Source organism: Vipera berus (genome assembly GCF_964194415.1).
Source record: "Vipera berus genome assembly, chromosome: 3".
NCBI lineage: Eukaryota > Metazoa > Chordata > Lepidosauria > Squamata > Viperidae > Vipera > Vipera berus.
In genome coordinates, this window is record NC_138204.1 from 54,123,015 (window position 1) to 54,148,213 (window position 25,199).

Genomic DNA, 25,199 nt, shown 5'->3' on the forward strand with positions numbered 1-25,199 from the left:
GCAGGTGCGTCCACATAAAAAAAAGTGGAACCGCGTGCGTGAGTCCTCGGGGAAAGGGCGGTATATAAATGCAATAAATAATAATAATAATTTTGTTTTATGCGCATGCACGTGCGTGGATGCACGCGCGCGGCTCCCACTTTTTTTATGTGTGATGGAACCGGTTCCCAGTGGCTCTTTTGCTTTTGCCGACCCCTGGTCTAGTTTAATGAAAAGAAGGATGAGATAGCAGTGTTCCAATATCTCAGGGGTTGCTACAAAGAAGAGGGAGTCAATCCCTTAACCAGAAGAAGATAAGAAGGCAAGAAGCACCTAAAGGCAAGACAAAAAGCAATGGATGGAAACTAACCAGAGAGAAGCAATCTAGAACTAAGGAGAAATTTCCTGACAGTTACAACAATTAATCAGTGGAACAACCTTCCTCCAGAAGCTGTGAATGCTCCAACACTAGAAGTTTTTAAGAAGAGACTGGACAGCCATTTGTCTGAAATGGTATAGGGTTTCCTGCCTGAGCAGTGGTTGGACTACATGACCTCCAAGGTCCCTTCCAACTTTATTATTATTATGACTCAACTATATTATTACAATGGACTCAAATGTCCAAAGTATTCATTTTTTTCTTGAATAAAACATAATTTAAGAACTATTGAAGGTTTTTATATTGATGTTACTACCTCTTCCTGATGGATAAGCAAGAGGGAACCTCTAATTCTTTATTCCATTTACATATCAAATTGACTCATCACCAACAATATTGTTTAAAGAATAATTGCTGTATAGGCGACTTGTATTATCATCTAAACAGAAATAATTGATAAACTAATGAAAAAAAGGCCTAATGATATTCAGAACGGCAATTATTCTAAGCTCTTGCAGAAAAACAACAACAATGGATCAATAAGTCTCCTACTGAGCCTATGCATCCACTATCTTACACTAGGAGAAAAGACACCGCCCCCCCCGCCCCCCCCCCGCTTTTTGCCACATCTTATTTGGACATTTTTGTCCGCGTTGTTGGTTTCGCCTTGTTAAAAACGTATTTCTGGATCTGGATGTTGGTCGCTTCTCTTGCTTTTTTGTACGGCGGAACAAAAGGAAGTCGAGGGCTCCAAAGCGAGGAGCGCAAGTTCCGCCAGGAGGCGCTGCAGACGCCTGTGCGGGGAGGCTCGGCGCCCGGCCCTTGCGTACGGTCTCTCGTGCCCGAAGTGGGCGATTCAGCGGCTGCGTGCTGACGCAGGTGCTCGCCTGGCCCCGCCCCTTGCCGGAGCGCGGCGGCGGCGGCGGCTGCAGACTCGGCGATCGTGGAAGGAGGTCGCGGAGCCCGCGAAGGGGAAGCCGCGGCAGGCACGTCCCCGTCGCTTCCTCGGCTTGGGCGCTCTGCCCCTTTCCTGCCCCCTTTCTCCAGCATGTCTTCCGTGCCAGACGCTGCCGCAGGGGACGAGCTGAAGCAGACGAAGGAGATGGAGGACGCGGAGAAATACTCCTTCATGTCCACGGTCACCAAGGCGCCCAAGAAGGTGGGGGACGCCCGGGGGTGGGTGGGGGGCAAGCAGTAAACTCGGGGGCGCTCGGTGGGTCTTCTCGGGGCGGAATCGGATTCGACTTGGGCCTCGGAAAGGAGAAGCGAAGTGCCGGCCGGGACTGGCGTCCCCTGAAAGTCATGCCCTTTCAATGGGAAACTCCTTCCTCTTGACCCCGGGGATGGGACCGGGGGCGGGCTGCCGGCTAGCCCTCTGCACGTGCCCCGAGGAGCTCTTTCCCCACCCACCCCTTGATTTGGGGCTGGGGCTGAAAACGGATTCCGCCAGGCGGAAAGGGAAGGGGTGCGGACCCGTCGAGAAGGAGGGGGTGGGTGGGTGGGGGGAAACCTCCGCGAAGGGGAAAGAGGACAGGGGCTCTGGAGCTGGGCAGGCGGCGGCTCAGGTTTATTATGGGAGCTTTGGACTCTTGTTAACTGCTGAAAGCGGCCCTTGGTGTTCAGTCTGCCAGGCCCAGGAGGGACTCTAGGTACCGCAGTTGTATTAAGGCACTTTTATCCTCGTTCTTTCCCTCCCTATGGAAAAGGCTGCTTTAAGGCAGGATGCTAAATTGGAAAGGGACGCGGTGGCTCAGTGGGTTAGGATGCTGAGCTTGTCGATCAGATGGTCGGCAGTTTGGCGGGTCAAATCCCGAGTGCCGCGTAACAGAGTGAGCGCCTGTTACTCATCCCAGCTTCTGCCAACCTAGCAGTTCGAAAACGCGTAAAAATGCAAGTAGAAAAATGGGGACCACTCCGGTGGGAAGGTAACAGCGTTCCGTGCGCCTTTGGCGTCTAGTCATGCCAGCCACATGACCATGGAGACGTCCTCGGACAAGCGCTGGCTCTTTGGCTTTGAAACGGAGATGAGCACCGGCCCCTAGAGTTGTAAACGACTAGCACGCATGTGCGGGGGAACCTTTACCTTACTAAATTGGAACTTCACGCCTGTGGTGGTATGATACTGTCCGCACCACTATCACACTTCTAGCTAGAAGCAGTGTGGGGCCAAGATCCACGCAGACTGCCCTCCACAAGATTTAAGTGTTTACCTATCCCATAAGAATGTATTCATATAGTTCTACAGTACTGAAGTTCGAAAGCATCCTTGGTGACTGTGTGTCTTTCATAGTTTGTGTGCTGTTCCATGCTGCAGCTCTCTTGTCATAAACCCCAAGTATGTTCCCGTTACATCATTGCAGCGCTTCTTTTTGTTCCTTTCAATCATGTCCTATTCTCTGAGATTGCCTTGATAAATCCCTAGTATTCTTGGCAAGGTTTTTCAGAAGTGGTTTACAAAATTGCCTCTTTCCCAGGACTGAGAGAAAGTGACTAGCCCAAGGTCACTTAGCTGGCTTTTGTATCTAGGGCGAAACTAAAACTCATGGTTCCAGTTTCCAGCCTGATTGCCTTAACCACAAACCAATAGTGCACACAGTCTTTTATAATCCTTTATAGAGTTTATTTCTTCCTTAAATGTGCTGGTTCAGAGCTTGCCATGAAAGATTGCACGCATATTCTTTGCACAATTTAAACGGAACCTAATTTGTACTCCTGTTTGCTTTAGACATTTTTTAAAACTCTCCTTCTCTTTGCAGGTATTGCTTTTGAATAACGCACAATTAAATTCTCCGTTTAGAATTGCTTGAGAATTCCATCTGAGCTGATCCATAGTGCATGACTGAGTTTATTTATTTACTGATTGGTTTTTTTATTTTATTTTAATTCCATTTATATCCCGCCCTTCTCCGAAGACTCAGGGCGGCTTACAAGCTTAGCAGTAGCCTTCATTCTATGTATATGCCTGCTTATTAGGACTTTCACACACACCCCAAGCGGCATTATTACAAAGTTAGCTTAATTGCCCCCAACAATCTGGGTCCTCATTTTACCTACCTCGGAAGGATGGAAGGCTGAGTCAACCTTGAGCCTGGTGGGATGCGAACCTGCACTAATTGCAGGCAGCTGGTGTTACTTAAGGAGGCATTAGCCCACTGCTCCACCAAGGCTCATCATGATTGATTGATTGATTGATTGATTGATTGGATTTGTATGCCGCCCTATCTCCCAAAGGACTCAGGGCAGCTAACAACGATAAAAACACAAAATACAAACATTAAAAGGTATTAAATCAAATTGTCCCATAAATAGTCCAATTAAAAACACAATAAAACAAAATTAAGAAAACCTTCCTTCCATCAGTCCAGGTCGGCCTGTTGAAAAAGCCATGTTTTAAGGTCGCGACGAAAGGAACGGAGATCCGGGGCCATCCAGAGCTCCAAGGGGAGTTGATTCCAAAGGGCAGGTGCCCCCACAGAGAAGGCCCTCCCCCTGGGGGTCGCCAGTTGACACTGTCTGGCCGATGGCACCCTCAGGAGGCCCTCCCTGTGTGAGCGCATAGGGCGATGGGCAGTCGTTCCTGGCAGCAGACGGTCCTGCAAATATCCTGGACCTAAGCCATGTAGGGCTTTATAGGTAAGAACCAGCACCTTAAATCTCACCCGGAGGACAACCAGTAACCAATGCAGCTCACGCAGGAGGGGTGTAATATGGGAGTATTGGGAGTATCGGGAGTATACTTGAACAGAGCACAGAGCAAAAGCTTCAGAGGCACCAGGAGTGTACCAGGCTAAATGGATTGATACTGAAGCACAATTGAACTTATTAAGATAGTTTCATTTACTTTATTTGGAAAGTTTTGTTCACCTCTTAGAAATACTACTGATCCCTTTGTGCAGCTTTTAGGTAGTAAATTCAATAGGTTGACAGTAACTGAAGGAGCTACACCAAAAGGTGCTTTAATTGAATCGAAATGTAAAACTAAATCAACAAATCTTGCTAAAACTTTAAATTTTAAAAAACATTTGAGATATTTTCCCTTTACCAGGGGTAGGCAACCTCTGCTCTTTTATGACTCGTGGACTTCAACTCCCAGAATTCCTGAGTCATAAAAGAGCCGAGGTTGCCTACCCCTGCCCTTTACAATTGTCAAATTAGGTTCTTAAGTATTTGGAATTCTTCTATAGATATCTATTATTTTTGTGAACTATATCTGTAAGTAAACAAATTTAATTCACATTTCCAAGATATGAGAAATGCACTTATCTTTTACATTCTGTATTTATCCAAATTTTTCAATACAATTTGTCACTCAAAAATGGTGTATTATACAAGAATATCTATTTGGGAAAGTTTCATCTAAAGATGTAATTTCTTTTTTAAAGCATGATTATGGTGAAATTTAATGGAATGGTCTTATGATTGAAAATGTGATGTTTTAATGTCCACAGTATCTATGTTGCATTAAAATTCAAAAGAGCTTACATACAGAGCATTTCTTTAACTAATAATTTGCTTGCTTTGGTCTGACCATTTTGAACTTCATATCACCAAAATGTTTTTTGTGAAAAGTTGTGCTTCTGATTTTACAAAGAAAACTTTTCATGTTTGAGGCTTTTCCTATGCAAAAGTAGAACTTTAAAACTAGTGGAATCATATAATAATTCCAAAAACTACATTTAATGTTAATGGCATCTGTCTCAGAAAAAATAATGGAGCATAGGGAATACTGTCAGCGTAAATGCTTCTTGCTTGCATATATTTTATGTTTTAGCTACGCTGATAATTTTTCTTACATTATCTTTTCACACCTTTTACTAGACAGTAAACCTGTTGAAACCAGTAGGATTTATTTATTTATTTGTTTGTTTACCATAGGATGCAGTTGTACAAGAGGCCCCTAACTCTCCAATTTCTTGCCAACAATGGGAAAGGATTTTTTTAAAAAAAATTACCTCCAGAACCGTTCTGTACCATTAGTGGACATGGGTATATGATTGAAGACCAAGAATGCTTAATACTCAGGAGGTCCAAAGTCCTTCCTGGCCCACTGCTTCCTAGTTCATGACATCAGGAATTGTTGCTTTCAGAATTTAATGGTGCAGCAGGAGAAAGTTTTCAGTGTTGCAATTTCTAATCAGAGGTTCAGAATGCTTTCTCCAACTTCAGAGGAATGAATCTTATTGATATCTGTGGTCACGGGTGTGTATAAAAACTAATGTTCATAACTTTTGGGAACTAAACAAATCTTTTGGAAAGTTCAGGCTCACTTAAGAAGTTTGAAATCTACTTAAGCTTGTTTAGTTCAGTGGACTAAGATTTTATTTATTTATTAATTGAATTTATATACCGCCCTATTCCCGAAGGACTCAGGGCAGTTCACAGGGCAAGTTAAGAACAATACAAAAAGAGAGAATAAAATACAATTAAATTAATACAAGCCCACAAAATTAAGATAACATTAAAATTGAAATTTAAAATTAATTTAATTTAGTTTAATTTGATTTAATTTAATATAATTTAAAATCCCTCAGTCCAGGCCAGACAATTCAAACAACCAAGTTTTTAAGTCCCAGCGAAATGAGCGAAGGTCGGAACCCTAAGGAGGCCCTCCCTGTGGGCGCGCACAGGACGATGGGAAGCTGATGCTGGCAGCAGGTGCTCCCTAAGGTAATCCGGACCCATGCCATTTAGGGCTTTATAGGTCATCACCAGCACCTTGAATCTCACCCGGAGGGCAACTGGAAGCCAATGCAGCTCGTGGAGAAGAGGTGTTACATGAGAGTATTGGGAAACTCCCATTACTACTCGCGCAGCTGCATTCTGCACCAGCTGAAGCCTCCGAGTGGTCCTCAAGGGCAGCCCCATGTAGAGAGCATTGCAGTAGTCTAACCGGGAGGTCACGAGCGCATGAATGACTGTGCGTAGTCTTGGTATATTGCAGTAATAGATGGGCCCTTGTGTAAACTGTGATGCTTGGTCTTTTTTTTTTGTAATTCTGGGGCTTGCTTCTTAAATTGATCATATTACTTGGAACTTTTGGCACATAAAGTTTACAAGTATATGTCTACTGGTCATATATTTTCCTAGATTTCTGGATTTCAAATAGATTCCTGTTTAGTTCATCTATCGGTTGCATAATATATATTTCTTGAAGTGTTAGTTTTCCAAATTGACCAGTTTTGGTTCATACTTGCATGCATGCATGCGTACACACATACATAGATATATACATACATACATGGTTTTTAACAAAATGTATTCTGTTGTAAGTTTTTACAGAAAATATGCATTATGATAATTATATTTCATGATCAAAAATGCTTTCAATGAAAACTGAAAATACAGATTTATTGTATTATGTATTTGATGGACTTATATATCACTTGCCCTTCAAGAGTTTAAAGTAGTGTGCATCACACTCCTTCCTTCCCTTTTCACCTTGTCAGGTAGGTTATGCTAAAAGAAACTGACTTACCCAAAGTTACCCATTGGTTTTGAACAAGTTTTTCTACATTCAGCCCAATACCATAACCAGTACACTACACCAGTCAACTTTATTTAGAATCTTCATTGTATATAGTGGGAATTTAGTATCCATGAAATACAGGATTTACATTCATTTTTATGCTTTTAAAAATATTCTGATGAAACCCGTAAATAGGAGTAACTTTGACATGCGATTAATTTCAAAAAGCTATCAGTGAAACTTTTTGAAACAATGACTAGCAAAATGTTATTCTGGCATTAGCTTAGCTGCTATTACTAGGGCTTTTCATGCCTAAGTTAAAAAAAAATGGCAGCCCTTTCTGTAACTATGAATAATAGTTCAAGGATAGGTTCATACATACCTGTAGGATTACTAACGGTGCATTTCTTAGATAAATGTTTCTCAGTCATACTACTAATGGTATGCAGAATTAGACCAAGTTGGGGAAAAAAAAATCTTTTCTAAACTGGGAAAGACTTCATTAGAGAAAGTAGAGAGCAGAAAAGAAGGGGAGGCCTAACAAACCCTACTTTTGTATAGTGAGGCAAAGGATTTAGGTATCTTGGCAAAATGAGATACCTCAGAGGATTGAGCTTCGGAGCCAGATAAAATAAGATTTTGCACCAAATAGTATTTGACTGTTGTGTTTTGCTTAGAGCTTAGGATAAAGTAGTTTCTCCAGTGATACATATTGCTGCAGCCCTAGTTAGATTTCATTCATTATTTTACAGCAGGATTGTAGTCAATATCGTGCAGTTTTAAGTTCTTAAATTTTTTGACTGATAACTGTAATGACAAATGCGTGCAAACCTACAAGACCTCTGGAAAAGTGGGTCTGTTCTACTTTAGCAGAACCCAGGTTATTTGATAGTTTGATGGGAGTTCAGCTAAAACACTGGAAAACACCATCATCAGCAATCTGCAGTTCTACTTGGCTGGTATCCCAGCCACCTTTGCACTGGCTGGTACCAGTAATTTCCAGTTTTTCTGATTATGGAGTCAGTGCCTCCACTGTGCTTGGAATCAGCTCATGCTTCCCACAGTCTTTTGTTTCTTAATAGAATCTTCCATTCACCTGAAGGCATGAAAAGTAATCAGAGCAAAAGAGATTCTGCTGCCAAAGCACTTATTCTCTATAACCACTTTCTTGTCTGATGAAGAGGAAGTTAACAGTTAACCTTTTATTATTACCATGGTTTCAGTTTATAGTTTAACTTTCTACCTTATCCACAATGTTAATTATGATTTGGAGCCAAATTCTTGCCAAGAATGGCTTAGAACAGAGGTTCCCAAATTTTGCCATACTATGACCCCTTAAAATCATTACTTAATCTGCATGTTCCCATCATAAATAAAATGAACAATTTCATTGGATTAGGGATGAGCAAGAATGAAATACATCAAGAAATACTTCTTTTATTTTATTGCAATTTACTGTATAGGATCTTCTTGAGTCCTCTAACCATTGTTTTGCTAAAAAAAATAGCAGGCAGGCTTTAGATCATGTCAATGAAGGCTAGATGATGCTCTAAGTCAGGGGTCTTCAAACTTGGCCCTTTTATGACTTGTGGACTTCAACTCCCAGAGTTCCTCAGCCAGCATGCCTGGCTGAGGAATTTTGGGAGTTGAAGTCCACAAGTCATAAAAGGGCCAAGTTTGAAGACCCCCTGCTCTAAGTCACTAGTGTGGAAATGACCATTGAATCTTCTGGTAGAGTAATAATCCTCAGTTTTTCTCTTATTACCCAAAAAGCGTTTTCCATTTTGAAAAGCTAAACATTTAAAATTACAGGAAAAAATATTGAACTTCACTAACATGTACTTCTACAAACTCTTCAACCCTTATGCATATGGTACCGCTGTATAGAAAATATTTGCAATTATTGGCAGATGGTTTGGGCAGATAATTGGATCCATGAGTGTATTCTTCTCCCAAACTCTAAGTTTTGCTCTTCATTTTGTGAAAACCAGCTCTGTAGTCTGGCTTAGGTAAATTGAAAGCAAATTTTGAAGCATTTGCATTTTGTCTGAACAAACATTATAAGCCTTTTTAAAAATTGAAATCTTCCTCTAATTTGCTTGTGACTTCCTATCAGCTTTACTGGTAGATTGGTAATCTAGTTTTGTTTACCTAATTTCAATAGAATGAATGTGATAAAAGATAAAAATCAAAATATGAAAGCATCAATTTTATCACAGTGCTACCCACTCTAATTTCTCCTTGCCCTATCTACATAGGACATTCCTTTCCACTCACCTGACTTTCTCCTATTTCTAGACAGATGGACATACTTCAGTACAAAAATTAACCATCAGTTTCTTTTCTAATAGAAGAACTGGGACTCCTTTTTTTAAATTGCATATTTTCAAGCTCAGATTATTTCTAAACTCTAACTACTGTATCTAGGTAAAATGTTTTAAAGCTTCTGTGCACCCAGTAGTAAGAGTAATATCTATATGCTACAAGTGATTAAATACTGCTTGGAATGCAAAGCTTTTTAACATTTATGGCTTTTGTAAGAATACTCTAAGAATGAATCATCATATTACATAATATTTTTACCTTAAGATGCATATATGGCATATTTAATTCAAAGCATATCTGCTGGTTTAAGACTAAGTCTATGGAGAAATATGGCCATTAGTTGCAAGATGGTTGATGAGGAGAAATATAATTTGCTGGCTGAGTTCTTCATTTTCCTGTATCTTGGTTAGACACAAAAGAGATAAGAGGCAATAAGAATAATACAGAATAAATACTTTGCCCCAGAACCACTAAGTTATCTACCTGACTGAATTTTATGTTTAAAGAACTAGGCCCTGTCTACTGGGAATATATTACAAATATAATTTCACATAGGAGCAATTTCCTTTTATGAATAATCTTATTAAAAATTTCAAATAAAGAAATATAACTAAGAAACTAATAATTGAAGTAGGAGAAAGCAAGTAGTGAAGAATGAAAAAAGAAACAAAGCCAAAAGTGCAAAAAGAAGAAAAAAATAGAAAGAAATGACTTCCAACTTTATTTTATAGCAGATATTATAAATTTACTTTAATTTTACTACATAGACCATTTTTCTGTTATTTCAGCATCAAATCCATATGTCATAATTTCATTTTTTTCTGTTCATGAAAAGTCCAAAAGAGGTTTCCAGCCAGCATTAAAATTAGTGTCTTTTCTCTGATCAAGGCTGTCAATTTTGCCTTTACAGCCAGCTTAATTACTTTCACCATCCATTCTTCCATAGTAGGCAATGTCAGATTCTCCGTCGTTTAAAAGCTTGCTGCTGTGGCAAGTATAGAAAGTTTCATGTTTTTCTCCAACTATTCATAGCTAGGAACAATTTCTGATTAAAATAATGTGTAGCCTTTTGTGACAGGCCAGAATTAAAGTTATTTAAAAGTCTTTAATATCACCAACTTCTCTGAGTTACCCTCTGGGAAGTAAAATGTAATGTAATCTAATGTATAATGTAGTGTAGTGTAGTGGAGTAGAGTAGAGTATATATAAAAATATAATATGATTTGATATGATATAATTAGCCTTTCTCATTCTGTGTTTGCTTCTGAATCAGAAATTCATCCTTTATGGAATGTCTTGTTTTATTCCATAGCTCATCTCTTTAATAGTTCTTTGACATTCTACAAGGAAATTCCTGATGTGTTGCTAAATGGAAAGCCAGAGGGGTTGACATTATATATGGCTTGAGGAGCATTGACAGTGGTGTTTGCTTGTTAGTTTTAATGTGACAAACTGAGAAATTTTCCCAAGAAAATATATAAAAAACATTAGCTATCAGATCCTGTAAGTGCAGTTGTGTTAAGGAAAGTTTTGGAGGACAAAAAAGCCATGTGTGTTGGAATGAAATTACAGTATTGTAAATAAGAAAATAATAGCATAATGATCTGTTGTATAACTAACATGCTACTTGAGTTCTAAACCAGGGCTTTTCAACTTTTTCACCCATTGTACCACTTTTAGGATATGGCAACATCCGAGTACCACCTGATGAAGTACAGGTAGTCCTTGACTTACAACAGTTGGCTTAGTGACTGTTTGAAGTTACAATGGCACTGAAAAAAGTGCCCCCCAAGCCACAGCCGAACAAGACACCTCCCTGCCCCCCCCCCCGACGGCGCTCTTCCTCCTGTCCGAGGTTTTCATTGTTGTGAGCATTTCTGCTGAGGATGGGCAGTGTGTGTGGGGGGGGCGTTGTTTGGTTTTTATTTCCCCCCCCTCTACTGGGTGGTTGCAGCAGGTTTTGATCACTTCACATAACCCTGGGACACTGTGACGGTCATAAATATGAATCAGTTGCCAAGCATCTGAATGTAAATCACAAGACCCTGGAGATACTGCAACATTCCAGCTGATCGGTGCTTCTTCTGGGCTCAGAAGCACCAGGATCAGCGCCGAGCTCCAGCTGGAGCCTGGTGCTGATCCTGGTGCTTCCACTGAGCCCTGACAGCCCTGCAGCTCCAGCCAGGCTTGTATGGTGCTACCACCAGTTCAGCTCATTCCCCTCCCCCGCTACCACTTTTCTAGGATGGTTGCGTACCACCTAGGTCCTAGTAGGTGCCAAATGTACCACAGGTGCTATCCGTACCACTGGTTGAAAAGCCCTTTTCTAAACCTTAAATTTGTAGATCTGTAGATCTTAAATTTGCAATTTTGTACTTTGTTCAGATTGTAGTGGAAAGAGTAACTTTTTATTGATCACATCTAGTCAGCCATTTTAATTTACAAAAGATACTTGAAAAGTATGAAACGGCAACAAAATGTGCCTCAACTTCTTTATGGCAATGGAAACTCTGAGTCTTGTTATTACTCTTTGTTTTCTGGCCTATCAAATGTAGCTCCTTTTGTGACCTCTCTCTCCATAATCATTACCATAAAAGCAATAGTCTGCTTTTATTTTAGCTTTGTTTTAGTGATGTGTGATGCCATCAGAAAATTCTGTTGAAGCTTTTCGTGTGTTTGTGATGCCAAGGAGAATGTTAGTGCCACAGTGCAGGTTTGACTCAGTACAATACAGTGCAAACTGATGAGAAAAGATCATTCAGGGTGAACTCAAATAAATGGGGGCACGAGGGAAGCAGACTGCAGCCATACATTAATTGGTTAACTGAATTTAATCTGTGTAGAATGTACTAGACACATTTATCTCAAGTCCTTTGTAAAATGCTGCTGTGATTCTTTTCTCCTAGCTAATTAACCTTGATGCAAGAATGTATTCTTGTAAGACCCAGAAAAGATTGCAGCTATATCTTTTGCATTATAATTGAAACAATCATCCCCTAAAACAGTTTCATTGGATTACAATGGGTGCCATGGGGCTTCCTTTTCTGCAAAGCAAAGCAAGTAAGATTCTTTAATAAATTTAATAATGAGAGAAGCTAATAATTTCTCAATATTGTTCTTTTTTATGGTACCTTTTTGCAAAAGCCAATCATAGAAAACACAGTCAGATATGTTTGGCTCTTATATTTCATATCACAAAAATATAGTTTCTTCCTATGACCTCTCATAAAATACTTTTGTTGAGTATATTTGAATATTTTATTATTTCCTCTTCCCTCTAAAATTGACAAAAGCTCTTAGCACCAGTATTAAAATTCGCTTTAATACATTTAATGTTTTTGAATTCCTGTAAAAGAATCCATGTCCAACTAGGGGCAGTGGTTAGCCAACTTTGCCTGATCTCTGAAACTGGCTAGTACTTAAAAGGGAGACAATCAAAAAATCAGTGGCAAACTACTCAGTTTGTGAGAGTCTTTATGTTTGTGTATGTAGTGGCCTCCTTGTCCTCTATATGCTTTTCATGATGTTCATACAACTTTTAAAAAGATCCCTTTATTTATTTTAATTGTTGTTAAGTCACTCTGAGAATGTCCAAGGTCTAGAACGGTGGAATATAAATGTACTTTCAGTCCAGTTACAACAGAAGTTGTCAACTGAGTGCTGGGAGAATTCCACGTGTTCTAGAGCACCGGTTCCGTGGAGAGAGTTTTTTCCACGGACCAGAGAATGCATGGTTTTGTGTGCTGCCTGCATCCCGTGGATGGGGCTTTGCTTGTTTCTGCGGCCTGGTTGCTGGCATGCCGCGTCCAGGTAGTGGTCCACGGACCGGGGGTTGGGGACCCCTGTTCTAGAGAGTTTCATGGTTTCCTGATAGAAGGTTACTGAAGACCCAAATGGCATGCATAGTAGGTAGGATCTTTTGCCAGCTAAGCAATCTTTTCTGGGCAGTTACTTGAACTTTAACATTTGCTGCAGTCCTGGTATGAATTATAAATGGAACTGACTACCATAAGAAATGGCCTCATTTGCCACCAAAAGCCTTTTTGCTGATTTATCCACATTAGTATTTCAAGAAATGGTGATTGTTTCTTAGGCATAGCATCCTGTCCTTTTATCCTTTGCTTGATTTTGAAAATACTTTGGAGTTTAAGAGAATATAAATGTTAATGTTTGAACCTAGCATCTTAAAGCAGCCACATGTTTTCCAAGGATCATACCATAAAGCACTTTTGGAAGACATGGAATACCTTTCTCATGAGAAGCATTGATTTATTTTGCAGGCCAAGTAAAACCTAATATTGCTGCCAAGAAAACCCAGTGTAAAGTCACCAGGTGTTGACCCTGGCAAGAAAAATATTTTAGCTTGAAAGAGTGAATACGATTACAGGCGCTTATTTGCATATCATATTTGCTTCTTCATCAACATATTAATGTAGATGTATCTAGGCTCAGTCGATTTCACTTCAGTATTCCATCAGGCATCCTTTTAAAAGATTGGATATTCAGATCTATTATATTTTTCACTGCTCTCTTAGTTTTGTTGGCACACAACGTAACTATAATTGTTCATTTCATTTCATTCTTTTTTTTTTAATCCCATTTATATCCCGCCCTTCTCCGAAGACTCAGGGCGGCTTACAATCTAAAGCACAAATCAATGTGCTTAGCAATTCTTCCCTTTCAGTCCTCTTACATTTTAAGTCACAGCCTTCCACATACCACCATCATTACCAAATAGGTCCATACTATTGATCTCAAATAATATTTTTATTATGATGTAAGAAACTCTTACAAAAGGCAGATTTCCTTTGGCCTAGTTAAAGTCCTGGACCTTATAGCGTACGCCTTCCTGTCATTGCGAGCTAGTTGAACTATAATATATGCTCTGATCAATACTGTGTCCTTGGTAACAGGCTTACTGCTGTGCAGACTCTATTCAGTTAAAGCTTGTAGTAGGGGAAAAAAAAATAGCTGGCCCAGGATCTGGACTGAAGTGTGATGGTGTATGCGGAGAATCTTATGGGTGAGATAGATGCAGAGTGCTGCAACATTGCATGTAAGTGTCCCAGAGTTGCCATTAACACTTGAAAAGGAAGGGTTGTAGATTTGGAAGTCAGGTATCTTGTTGAAGAATGGATTAATGGGAAATTGTCGTGGGGGTGTTTTCTACTCGTGTTTCTCCTTTTTTTGATTATTATTTTTTTACAACTTTCAGCCGTATTCTATGGAAATATGTACCTTCAATTACTTTCCCCAGCACAACCAGACAACAAGATCTAACAATTTCATGCAGTTTTTGTTCAGCCCTATAAGGATAGTATTACCATGGATAGTTGTAAGCACTAGGCAAGAGCATATTTTCTATACACAACAAACCATTACTGTCCTTTGCCTCACAAGACTACTTCCACTTTGTGCCTCTTGCTGCAGTTATATGAAATGAAGGTTATATTTGGTAATTAAGGTCAGTAATTAAAAATACCCTTTCAAGCTGTACAATTTTTTTTTCTTTCAGGCATAGGTTTATAAAAATATATATGTGGTATGGAAAGTTATTTTTTAAATTGAAAAAGCATGTGCAAAATAATGCATGTGGATCATTTGTGTTCTTATGTTTATCCAGTCTCTATTACCTCTCCCATTGAGGCACAAAAGAGAGAAGGCTACATTGGAATCGAGTGTGTCTAATTGATAATAATTTCCTTTTGTTATTGACAGTTGCTGTATGTTCTATTTCTAGATATACCTGTACAAGCATTGCAATACACAGCTGACTGTTCTTCCATCTACTTAGTCTTCTGACAAAAAGATAAAATAATATCTGTAGGCAGTGAAGTGAAAATTATTTGGCACCTACAAATTATTTCTACTGATCAGTAAAAATATAGTGCCACTGAATGCCTGTAGAATTTCCAGATAACTAATAGTAGCAGGACAAGTCAGTTTGGTATAGTTGTTTAAGGCACCAAGCTAGAAACCAGGAGACTGTAAATTCTATTCCTGCTTTGACAGAAAATCAACTGAGTGACTTTGGTCCAGTAACTCTTTCTCAGCCCTAGGAAAAAGGTTAAACCCATTTCTGCTGATTTTGCCAAAAAACTGCATGGACTTGTCCAGGTAGTTATAAGGAGTCAAGAATGACATAAAGGCCCAAAATAGACAATAATAACAGCAAAGACATCCTAAATTCTTTAAAGATCTCTTTCTGAAAACTAATCATTATTTTTATTTTGCTGACAATGATTTCCCCATCCTGTTGTTGTATTGTGAGCTGTATGCAGGTAATTGGTGGAACTAAAGTTTATGGGTTAGGTCTGAGAGTATTTGGAGCCATCCATTCTTTGATTAGTCAAACAACAAATGTAAATTGCTTACTGAATTAACCCAAATTTTATATTTTCTCAATAAACTGAACAGCTGGTTCATAACAACTTGCTAAGCCACAAAATAAGATGAAAACCCATCAGGTTCAATTTACCGTATGTATGTATAGTTAAATTTGTTGCAAGATTCCATTTTCTCTCTGCTCCTTGTTTTTCTTCACAGCCTAATTTAGCTGCTATAATATAATTTCCTTTCTGCGCATTTGTCCAAATCAGATTTTTCTACTTCTCAGTAGTGTTAAATGTATTCACTGAAGACAATTGTAGGATATTTAGGCATATTTGTGTTTCATCAGTATTCTGACACTGTATAAACACTCCTGAACTTCCTCCATCTTGGCTTTAGGAATCTCTAGAACAGTCAGATCAGAACAAACAATAGCTTTTTAAAATATTGCCATTATTTTATCAAAACAATTCATTTCATAATTCTGCTTATGCTTAAATATGCTGAAAGACTACATTCTCTCTTATGAGGCTATCCTGCTTTTAAAATTTTGGAAAATGCCCTTTTCTCTTTCTAAGTGCAGTGGAGTTACATTTGGCTAAATAACAGCATGTTCTGCCAGTTCTGGAATTTTGTGCCAAGGCACCAGTGGCCTCAACAGTCACATTATTAATGCCAAAATGGACTTGTTTGGGACTCGTTCTGATTGCACCAAGATGTCACCCAATGCCGTCTTCTGCAGACAGAAGCAATAATAGAATTATAATATTGTACCCTGAACACCGTTCAGTCAGCGTGCTCCAGAAGGTTACTATGGGAAGTCAAGAAGAATCAAAGGAATTGCATTCTCACTTCATCTCTTCTTGTCTAGGTCATCCATTCAGGCAAACAAATCTTACTCAATAACATAAGGCCTGAATCCAGATTGAAATGTTTAATTAATAATTTATAATTTTTCCTACATTTTTCTGCCAGTTTAGTTGCTATAGAAGCTGACTTAGCTTTTTCTGAACAAAGAAGGGAAGAAAGAAAAAGAGTATTATTGAGTAGAAAGTTCCTGGATGACAGGAGCCCTTCTTTCTCAGTTCTTAGGGACAAGAGAACTTTAGCCTTAGAGAAATTTAATAAAAGAAAAGGAAGCCAACAGGTTCTCACTTCAAGATGGCCCATCTAGATCTAGGAAGTCAGAAAGTCTTTTTCCTGGGCTAAGGGAAGGGACAGAATAAGTAGATTATTTGGGATAATTAATTTGAGCTAATGAGAAATAAGATCTCTCAGGGGTTATCCTAAAACAAAGGTCTTACTATAAGAGATCAGACAGGTTCTGTCTTCTGATAAACCTTAATTTTGGAATTATAGATTATTCCAATGACTCAGTATTTCTTTGAAATCCAGCATCAGACAAATAAGATAAATATTGAAATTGTATCTGTATGTATATACAGATATACAGTAGAACTAGCTTATAACCTATCTACCAATTCAGAACTTTCCAGTGAGTAAGGTTTTAATTCAGTTGCAAATCAACTGATTTCATCAATTCTTGAAGGCAGATTTCAAAATATTCTCTATAATTTATGCCTTTGTCCATGAGAAACAAATGTAAATATGTAACAATAATAGTTAATTTCTTTCCTTGATCCTCTCTTCTTCCAATAATATTCTTCTTTTACCAGCATTGAACAAATATAGTTCTTAGTATTTTCAATACATATATGACTATAAAGATTTTTCTAATATTTATACGAATAACAATAACATCAATATGTAGCTCGTTTCCAATCAGCTTATTTTACAATTGCGTTTGCAAAAAAAATCATCTTATGTAAATCGCTATAGGTCCTGTTTTCAGAATTCTTATTTAATCTTAATTTTCCCTCAGTAATCAAAACATTTCTTGTCAATTATAATTTTCTCAAAATTGATTATGTTTAAATATCCAAAATATTTCATACGTTTAAATCATCCCAATATTTTGTTTTCCATATCATAAAAATACTATACTACTTATAAATCACATCTCTCTTATAAAACCCATTCATATCCAAAATGTAACTATTCTTTTAACCATAGTCAAACAAGTATTTGATCATATAGTATCCATCTGTTAGATCACATCGTCTCGAGTCTGGTTCTCTCCTATTCTTATTTAAGCTTAATTTTCCCTCAGTATTCAGAACATTTCTTGTCAGTTATAATTTTCTCCAGGTTGATTACATTTGAATATCCAAAACATTTCATTTGTTGAAATCATTCCATTATTTTTTTTACATTTCCCGTATAAAGAAATACTATATTATTTATAAATCATATCTCTCTTACTATAAAACCCATTCATATACAAAATTTAACTATTCTTTTAACCATATTCAAACAAGTGTTTAGTCATGTAGTACTCCATCTGGTAAGTCAAATCTCTTGAGTCTAGCTCTTGCCTTCTTCTTTTGCCAAGCAGCTTTCCAAATCAGTGTGTTCAGCTTGCCAGGGGATTCTTCCTGTATTTTTATAAGTGTTGTTAAAAATGGGAAAGACAAATTGAGTAAGGCGCTTTTGAGGGGGAGTTTTGCCCATTTATATTTGTTAAGAAGTTTCCACTTTCCTTCTCCCTCAATTTCTTTTTTCATCTTTTGTCTCTCAAACTCTAGTGGTTCTCCTGACAGCTCTATAGTCCATTTTATCAAATCTTCTTTCTTATCTTCAGTTTTGTTTAGAAGTCCTGAAAAATAAAATGTCTTTTCCATTTCCAATATTACAGCAGAATCTTGCAGATTTTTCTTTGCCTGTGTTAAGCTGTGATTTTCTTCGTTTGTAGCCTCCATCTTTGGGTCACTTTCCTCTGGTTTTTGTTCTATTGCCTGATATATTTGTTCATACTTTGTCATCATTTTCTGAGGGTTTTTTCATTGTGAACTTAGGTCAAAGATTTGCTTGCTTATGTCATCAAAATTATTTTTAATCTCATCATGATTTGAAACAATTGTCATTTGAATTAATTGCAACATAGCATTCATTTCCTCCTGGAAGGTATTTATTTTGTCTTGAAGTATTACTCCTGCAGATCTCTGATATTCCAGACTGGGGATTTTAGAAAAGAATATTGAGTGTGGTTTCCTACCACTTTTAGTTGTGTATTCAATCTCCATTTTTATCAAACCAACCAGTCGTAAGTTCCAAACACCATAGTCTTATATAGTTCTTATCTTTCTTCCTTCTTCGTCGCCTCTCCAGGGTGACTTTAGACCCATTTAGGGTCCCCTGGCAGGACGAAACCAGGCATGGGGTGCGGAGCTCTGCAATCCCTCGGCTGCGTCGCTATGACACAAAACCGGAAGTCTAGACTCCCTCATTATTTCTTTTGCTGTTTCTGAAAGGGCTCTGGGAGTAATGCTGTCATCTAACTTACACTATGAACTGGCCAGATCGTTATAAAATCATTTTTCTTCGTCTGTAAACTATATTTTTCTTGGGGCTACAGCCTGGTTTGCAGATATTCCCAGGGAAAAATTTGTGCTGATGCTTGCAAACACAACCATCATTATTATTTGATTTTATTTTGGTAACTTGGGTTGTTACAGCATAAGTGCTATACAAATAAAAATCACTATTGCTGGAAATGATATCTGTGCTATCTACATTTATATAATAAAATTAACATAATTGTACTTTTTTTTACTTAAATAGGAAGGTTAAAATCAGGTTAGATATTACTTGATGACTACTTCAGTGACTGTTCCTCTTAGGCAATATCTACAAACTTATTAGTGTTGCCACTGTACAGAGAAGAGGGTGAAAGCATTACAAAAAGAGAGTTCACCAGAAGTACAGCCATCCATGTTCCTGTTTCAGCTGTGTGATGCCTGAATATTATTAATGAAAGGTTTTCCTCTAGGCCTTTGCCAAGCTTGAATGGATCTTCTCTTTCAACTTGCAGGCTATCTTTAAATCAATTGGAGGGGGGGAGGCGCTTGCTAACAATAGATAGAAATATCCATAACTTCTAATTTGGAACTTACCCAGTTCGGTAGATTTAAGAACATGGAAAGTTTCATTGAACTAAACACTTTTTTTTACTGGTGTTGGGTTTGTTTCATGGTAGTGTTCTCCATATGAGTGTCACCGATTTGATGAGGAAGATCGATATTTGAGGGAAAGGACTTTGGTCAGGTTGTGTTGCAGGAACAATATGGTTTGTACATTCCTTTAAGAACAAATGCCACCACATTGTATTTAAATGGATTTTATAAAGCAAGCTTCATTTCTCTAGATTGCTTTCCTTTCCTACTTCCATTGTGTACTTCGACAAGAAGGAAAAACTGTTCATGAAGGAGGAGGTATATTTCAGCTTGTATTCTATTAACACTGTAAAAGCATCCTATACTTAAAGATAGAAGAAGCTCTTTTAGTGTGATTCTTTCAAGAGTTAACTTTTATGTTGCTGTTGTTTCTGTCAATGAGCTATTATTCATCAGGTTTTTATTAAATTTATTCATATCTATATGACTTTCTAGCGTTGTTTTTTTTTCACAAATACATTAACTTGTTATGGATATTTTCCATTTTAAAAAGAATTGCTTTAAACAGCTATCTGGTTGTTGTGTAAGACCCCTGGGCAGATTCTGTCCATGCATCAGTAAAATTAGCATTAGTATGTACATTTTGATGGGAGGTCAAAGATTTGGAATACTGTAGTGAAAAATAGGTGGTCTGGTTTCCCTTTTAACTCTTTCAATGCAAATGTAGAATCAACAGTGATTGTCTTCTCCAGTACAGCATATGTCAAGATTGACAAATAAAGCTTTGTCTGAGATTGTACTGTCACAGAGAACTGCTCTTCTCCTATCTGCTGCTTAGGCATTGCCCATTTCTGAAATTATTTTATGTGATATATTTGCCACACTGGCAAAGTACAATCCTGGATTTTGTTTCCTAGGATTATATCTCTTGCTGTTTAAGAATTGTTTGTATTGTAAGAATTGTAACCTTTGTATGTAGTCTTTGGATATTGATATAGTTATGTATGTATGTATGTATGTACATATGTATATAAGTGAATTACAGGTGCAGTCTGTCTTTGACCAGCAGTATTTCTACAACTTTAATTTGAATGGACTCTTAGAATGGACAAATCTGATTATATAGAGTCCTTTTCCTTCCACTGTTGTTTATTATACAAATTGTATACTATTGCCTTACTAGGGAGTAATGTGATAGTAGCAAAGTAGAGAAACTATATCCACTGCCTATGCAAATTTTAACACAGAGCTTAAAATGACTGGTTTCTAAAATATAACCTCAGATTTTAGCAGAGTAAAATTCAATTTAATCTGCCCGTCATCCTCATTTTTATCATATTGAGTACTGTACCTTATAATTTCTACTTGATTTGGGAAACAATCGTGCGTTTGTATGGTTTACAGAAGCAGAGCTGATATAAAGGTCACTCTGCATTTTCTAAGCATGATCATTTGCTTCCAGAATCAATCATTATTATTATTATTATTATTATTATTATTATTATTATTATTATTATTATTATTATTATTAATCAATTTAGAAGCTTTGGCAGAAGTGGTAACATAATGAAATAATGACTAGTTAAGCAGTTTGATTACTACTATTCTGTAGCTTTAAATTTGTAGCACTAGAATTTCATACTATAATTTCTGGATTAGGAAATTTATTTATTTATTTATTTATTTGTTTTTATAAACCGCCCTTCTCCCGAGGGACTCAGAGTACAGAGTAAGGTAGGTATACAGATTGAACAATAGTGAAAAACAATAGTAAAAACAAACTGGGACCCCAATTAGAGCTATCAGGCCAGGCCGGACTGCTGGAACAGGTAAGTTTTTAAGTCGCGCCGGAAGGTGCGGAGGTCGGGGGCCATCCGGATTTCGGTTGGCAAGCTGTTCCAGAGGGCTGGCGCACCCACTGAGAATGCCCTCCCCCTGGGGGCCACCAGCCGACATTCCTTGAGCGGTGGCACCCTGAGGATGCCCTCTCTGTGGGAGCGCACAGGACGGTGGGGTGCTGACATTGGCAGAAGGTGCTCCCGTAGGTAGTCCGGACCCATGCCATGTAGGGCTTTGTATGTCATTGTTAGCACCTTGAACTTCACACGGAAGGCAGCCGGAAGCCAGTGCAGCGCACGGAGGAGAGGTGTGATATGGGAGTATCGGGAGGCTCCCAAGAGTGTCCGTGCCGCTGCACTTTGCACCAGTTGAAGCTTCCGAGTGGATCTCAAGGGCAGCCCCATGTTCTCCCTTTGTTTTAAAAATTGTAGTAGTTTTATTCTGAGTCCTGAAGTTTGAACTACTGACATCAATTGAGTAAAATAAAAAAATGGGGCGGTGTCATCATCACATGCTTAATCAATTGCCTCTGTTATTTTTCTCCATTTCCAGGCAGCCTTTTTGAACCCTATATGCTCCAGGAATGTTAAATAACAGTCCCCAATATTCCTCAGTCAGCTGACCAGGGACTCCCCCCCCCGGGATATATTACCCCTTACAGGTTACATTCGGTCTTACCTAATCTTACATGAAGGGGGTTAACCTATTTCCAAAGCTATTGAAGGGAGAACAAGAATCAGTGGATGAAAACTAATCGAGAGAACCAATATTTCCTGATAGAACAATTAATCAGAAGTTCAGATATGGTCAGTGCTCCGTCACTGGAGATTTTTAAGAAGAGATTGGACAAACATTTCTCTCAAAAGGTATAGGTGTCCTGCTTGAGCAGAGGGTTGGACTAGATAGAAGACCTTCAAGGTCCTTTCCAACTCTATTATTCTGTTATAGTTCTCTTCCCACAACTTGGTTTATTTTTTCCAGGTTAGAATTGCTTCCGATCATTTTTATTACAGCTAGCTGTTTATACACTTGCATTTCATAAGACGATTGAGGAACAAAAAAAGGATTTGTTGTTTTATTATTTTCTTTAAAGGTCTTTATTTTATTTTCTGATTCTAAGCAAAGGGGTCAGTTAGTGTAATTTATCTTGTAAGCACCATATATGCCAAACAAGTCACAAAGAAAGTACGTGCTGAGTTAAGATGTGTTCTATTTGTTCTAAGTGAAATTTAATGTGCTTAAATTAGCCAAGTAATCTCAGATATGTAGAGAACCAGTTCTCTACTGAGCAGCAGGACTGATCTGCAACCTACACATTTTTCTTAAAAGTGCATACTTTCCAAAATAAAACCTCAGAGCCTGTAGATGTCTTGCATTCAGTCACCAGCCAGGATTGTCTCCAGGAAATGCAGTTTTTCCACCTGCTGCCAGAGTGTGGCGGTGGAAAATTTCTACAGCTTTACGAGCGCAATTGAACTCTAAATCTCCATTGCTGTGACTGTCAAATGAATTTTGTCTTTCTTGCCACAATTGTGACCTTTCTTGCCAGTTATTAATCTGCAGTTGGTAACATGATTGTTAAGTGAATCTGGCTTCCCCATTGACTTTATTTGTCAAAAGGTTGCAAAAGGTGATCACATGACCCCAGTGCCAAGCTCTGAATTTTGATCATATGACCACAGGGATGCTGCACCAGTTTTAGGTGTGAAAAACGGTGATAAGTCACTTTTTTCATTGCTGTCATAACTTCAAACGGTCACTAAACAAACGGTTGTAACTTAAGCATTACTTGTATTTGGCTCCATTGTATGTATGTTGTAGCAAACCTCAGAGTTCTAGTCTTGATAATCCATGTGGCAATGACATTTTTAGGCTTTTGGCAATTTTCACTACAGTGTCATCCTTACGTTGATGGCATTCAACTTTTCTTCTTTCCCCAAGTCGTGAGAAACTACGCAGGTGCTTGAATGAGGTCCAAAAAAACCCCTAAAGTTGATTCTAGTTAAGTGAAATCTAGGTTACTAGAAAACTAGCACATGTGAGAGGAAGCATGACTTCTTGTCATTGCGATACTGATTTCCTATATTCCAGGAGGTTTAGTTTTCCAGCAGATTAGTTTTTGGAATTATGTAGTTTCCATGTGAGAGCTTGGTGTAGAGGTTAAGATATCAGGCTAGAAACTGGGAGACCATGAGTTCTAGTTCCACCTTAGTAACAAAGCCAGCTGGGTAATATTGGACCAGTCATTTCCTCTTAGCCCTAGGAAGGAGGCTGTGACAAACCACTTCTGAAAAACCTTGTCAAAAAGTTTGCCAGGGCTTGCTTGCCAAGCAGTCTCCGAGAATCGGAGAGGATTGAATGGAAGGGAAAAAAAATTGTATAAACCTTAGGTGTAGGATGGTATTGTAGTTTCAGATTGCCAGCTGCTTATTAAATTACCTTGTGTTTTGCCTCATTCTTCTTCCCACCAACAAAGCAATTAAAAGTCTTTGCTGTAGTAAGCATTATGTATTCGGTCTAGTTTTCTATTAAAATTTAGAGTTCTTTTGCCCTGCAGTAAACATTTCATTCCTTAAGAAGTCTATAGTTAATAAATTAGTTATGCTAAGTTGTCCCAAAATAGTCTTGTGAAACCTTCAACAGCTAAGTGCATAGCTAGTCAGAAGAACTATCCACGAGTATTACACCGCTGACAGTAAGTTTTCGTTTTGTCATTTGTATACTTCAGCTGAGTATGCTTGTGGGGTCATATTGTTACTTCATGATGACATTTTCAATCTCTGGGGAAAAATTCTTTTGTATGTATAGCAAATTGGGGTTTTGAGTATCTGAAGCACAAAGTTAATAAAAAGAATAGGTGCTAGGTGGGAATTCAGTGAGCAAATTGTTGGAGGTTTTTTCTTATTTTTAGTTTCTGAGACATCAACCTGTTCTTCTTTAAGACTTGTAATCAACTTTTAAAATAATTTTTCAGATATTTGCCAAGCATTTCCAGGACAAACAAAAATGACAATATGCTTTGAAAAATCTGGAATCTATATCTAAATCTATTTGTCTATAATTAGCTATCTATCCATATTATCTATCTATTTTAAGAAACTATTTTATAGCTAAAATATTGGCATTATGCAACAAAACAGACATTTTATTTGAAAGCTGACAGCAAGTGAACTTTTAGCAATTGACAATATAGCTTTTAGCTTTGCAAAAACCATCATTGTAGTAATCATCTTAGTAAATAGCAATTAATATATCTTTTAGTATGATTTATATAGTTAGAGTGTCCTACAGAATAAGAGTGATACTGATTTTTGGATCTTTAGAATTAAAACTCTAGGCAAGGACAAAATTGCTTTCTTTGCTTTGTATTGAAGCTTTGGAATTAAAAATATTTTCTTTACTGTTAAAATGATGTTCCACCCAGTTAAGAAAGCAACTTCCAGATTTAAAACTAGCATGAGTTCCAATAATAAGATGGCATTTTAAAAAATGCTCTTAGCTTTGCAAATCTAAAATACCTACTTATACTGAAAAGGAATGGTTTGTAGTTTTTCTTGTTGAAGAAAACTAATACATTCTAACTATCTAAGCCACAAAAGAATGTATAGGAAACACTCTGTAACTTTAGCTTCTATAACTAAACAATGTGGCCATTGAGTTAATTTCGTCTGATTATAATATTTTTAGGCAAAGCAGATTTTTCAAAACCGCAGAGTTCAAGTTAACCAACGCAGAGATTACGGAGGTGGATTTGGTGACTGATTTCATTAGAGGAAGCAGTTTCTTAGATTCAGATTCAGTTGTTACGATTTAATAACCAGATCTAAGTGCAGCTTATTTTATTTCTCTTTTTATTCTAGGCAGATGT

The 25,199-nt window shown here is 38.0% G+C and overlaps 1 protein-coding gene across 2 annotated transcripts in view; it reads left to right on the top strand.

The window, feature by feature from the left end:
- Positions 1-1,263: 1,263 nt before the first annotated feature.
- AHCYL1 (adenosylhomocysteinase like 1) overlaps positions 1,264-25,199 on the top strand; it is a gene marked incomplete at its 3' end in the record, with an annotated part of 54,505 nt that continues 30,569 nt past the window's right edge. For both annotated transcript variants that reach the window (XM_081323181.1, XM_081323182.1), the window contains exon 1: positions 1,264-1,517. In XM_081323181.1, coding sequence (XP_081179307.1) covers positions 1,407-1,517 — 111 coding nt within the window. In that variant the 5' untranslated portion in view covers positions 1,264-1,406. The remainder of the gene's footprint in view (positions 1,518-25,199) is intronic.